At 69.7% G+C, this 1,566-nt stretch overlaps 1 protein-coding gene across 1 annotated transcript; it reads right to left on the bottom strand.

Annotated features, from left to right (window-relative positions):
- Positions 1-487: 487 nt before the first annotated feature.
- Positions 488-1,256, bottom strand: MIXL1 (Mix paired-like homeobox). The gene is made up of 2 exons (XM_058802673.1): positions 969-1,256; positions 488-883 (listed from the first exon to the last, which is right to left on the bottom strand). Exons 1-2 carry the CDS (start codon positions 1,254-1,256, stop codon positions 488-490), a joined length of 684 nt encoding a protein of 227 aa, XP_058658656.1.
- Between the last annotated feature and the right edge of the window lie 310 nt (positions 1,257-1,566).

The following is a 1,566-nucleotide window of genomic DNA, read 5'->3' on the forward strand; positions in this document are numbered from 1 at the left end:
CATAGCTCTCCAGGACCTGGGAGGAGAACCTGCAGCTGATATCTACCACTCCTCTACCCCACCATCAGCCAAGGTAAGAAACCTTGCCCCCCTGCACCAGGTACACACACAAGAGATCAAAAATGTAAACCTTTATTTTCTTTTCCTTGGTCAAAAAACCCCAACAGACCACATTTTTTACGACAAGCCCCCATCCCCAAAACACAGTGGATTTGGGTTAGCTTTTTGGCTAAAGAAGGTTAAATAGATACACTAAACAAGATACAAGAAAGCTTTAAATACAGTGTAAAAAGATGCCCTCAGCTGATGGAGCCGACCCGTATCTTTCTTAAATAAATAGGTACAATCAGTTAGTAGCGGATAAAGTGCAACAGTGGCAGAGCAGCAGTGAGGTAGCGCGGTGTGTGACTGCTCCCCGCCCGAGCGGCGGGAGGGCTCAACCCGCCCGGTTTAACTCCCTCCGGGGCCGGTCCCGCCGCGGCGGCGCTCACAGGGCGCGGAAAGCGCCGAGCGCGTTCTCCTCCCACTCGGAGCCCGACTCCGAGTAGCCGCTGGTGTCCTCGGCGTCCGACACGGGCGAGTACTGCCCGCAGAAGGCGCGGGCCGGCGGGAAGGGGCCGGCGGCGCTCCCCGCGAACGGGCCGGGCTCCGGCTGGCCGGACGGGAAGCCCTCAAAGCCGGGGCCGGGGGCGAAGCCGGCGGCGGGCGGCCACGCGTAGGGGGCCGAGCCGTCCTCCGTGCGGGCGGCCGCGGAGAGGGCGCAGCGGGGCCGCTGCAGGGCGGCGAAGCGGGGCGGCCGCGGGCAGCCCGGCGGCGCGGCGGGGCCGGGCCGGGGCGGGCCCCGCTGGCGGCGGGACTTAGCGCGGCGGTTCTGGAACCACACCTGGGGAGGAGAGAGGGCGGCGGTGAGCGCGGCGCGGCGGCCCCGGCGGCATCGGGCGCGGCACGGCACGGCCGGCGCCCCTCACCTGGATGCGGGACTCGGGGATCTGCGTGGCGTCGGCCAGTTTCTCCCGCAGGTAGATGTCGGGGTACATGGTGTCCTGGAAAACCAGCTCCAGCGTCTCCAGCTGCGCCGCCGTGAAGCTCGTCCGCTTCCGACGCTGCGAGGCCGCCGGCGCCCCCTCGGACGGCTCGGCCGGGGGAAGCGCCCTGAGGGCGGGCGAGGCCGGGCCGGGCCCGCCGCCCCCCGGCCACCTGCCCGCGGGGAAGGCGGGCGGCTCCGCCGAGGGCTCCCCGAAGCGCAGCGCGGCCATGGCAGCAGCGAGGAGCGGGCTCGGACGGTCGGCCGTGCTTTATAGCCGGGGAGGGGGCTCGGCAGGGGCGGGGGTGCGAGGGGCGGCCCGGCCCCGCGGGAAGGTGAGCGCCGGGCTCCCCGCCGGGCCCGCGCCCCGGGCTGCCCGTGGGGTGCCCGCTGGGACGGCCCCTGCCTTGCCTTGCCCAGCCCAGAGGTGTCAGTGATGCTCTAAGCGTGCCCCACGGGGTGGGTGATGGCTGGCAGCCCTCGGCTCCCCGCCCGACACACAGACAGCAGGAGGGAGCAGGGAGCGGGCTTTGCATCCGCAC

The sequence above is a fragment of the Ammospiza caudacuta genome, chromosome 3, assembly GCF_027887145.1.
Source record: "Ammospiza caudacuta isolate bAmmCau1 chromosome 3, bAmmCau1.pri, whole genome shotgun sequence".
NCBI lineage: Eukaryota > Metazoa > Chordata > Aves > Passeriformes > Passerellidae > Ammospiza > Ammospiza caudacuta.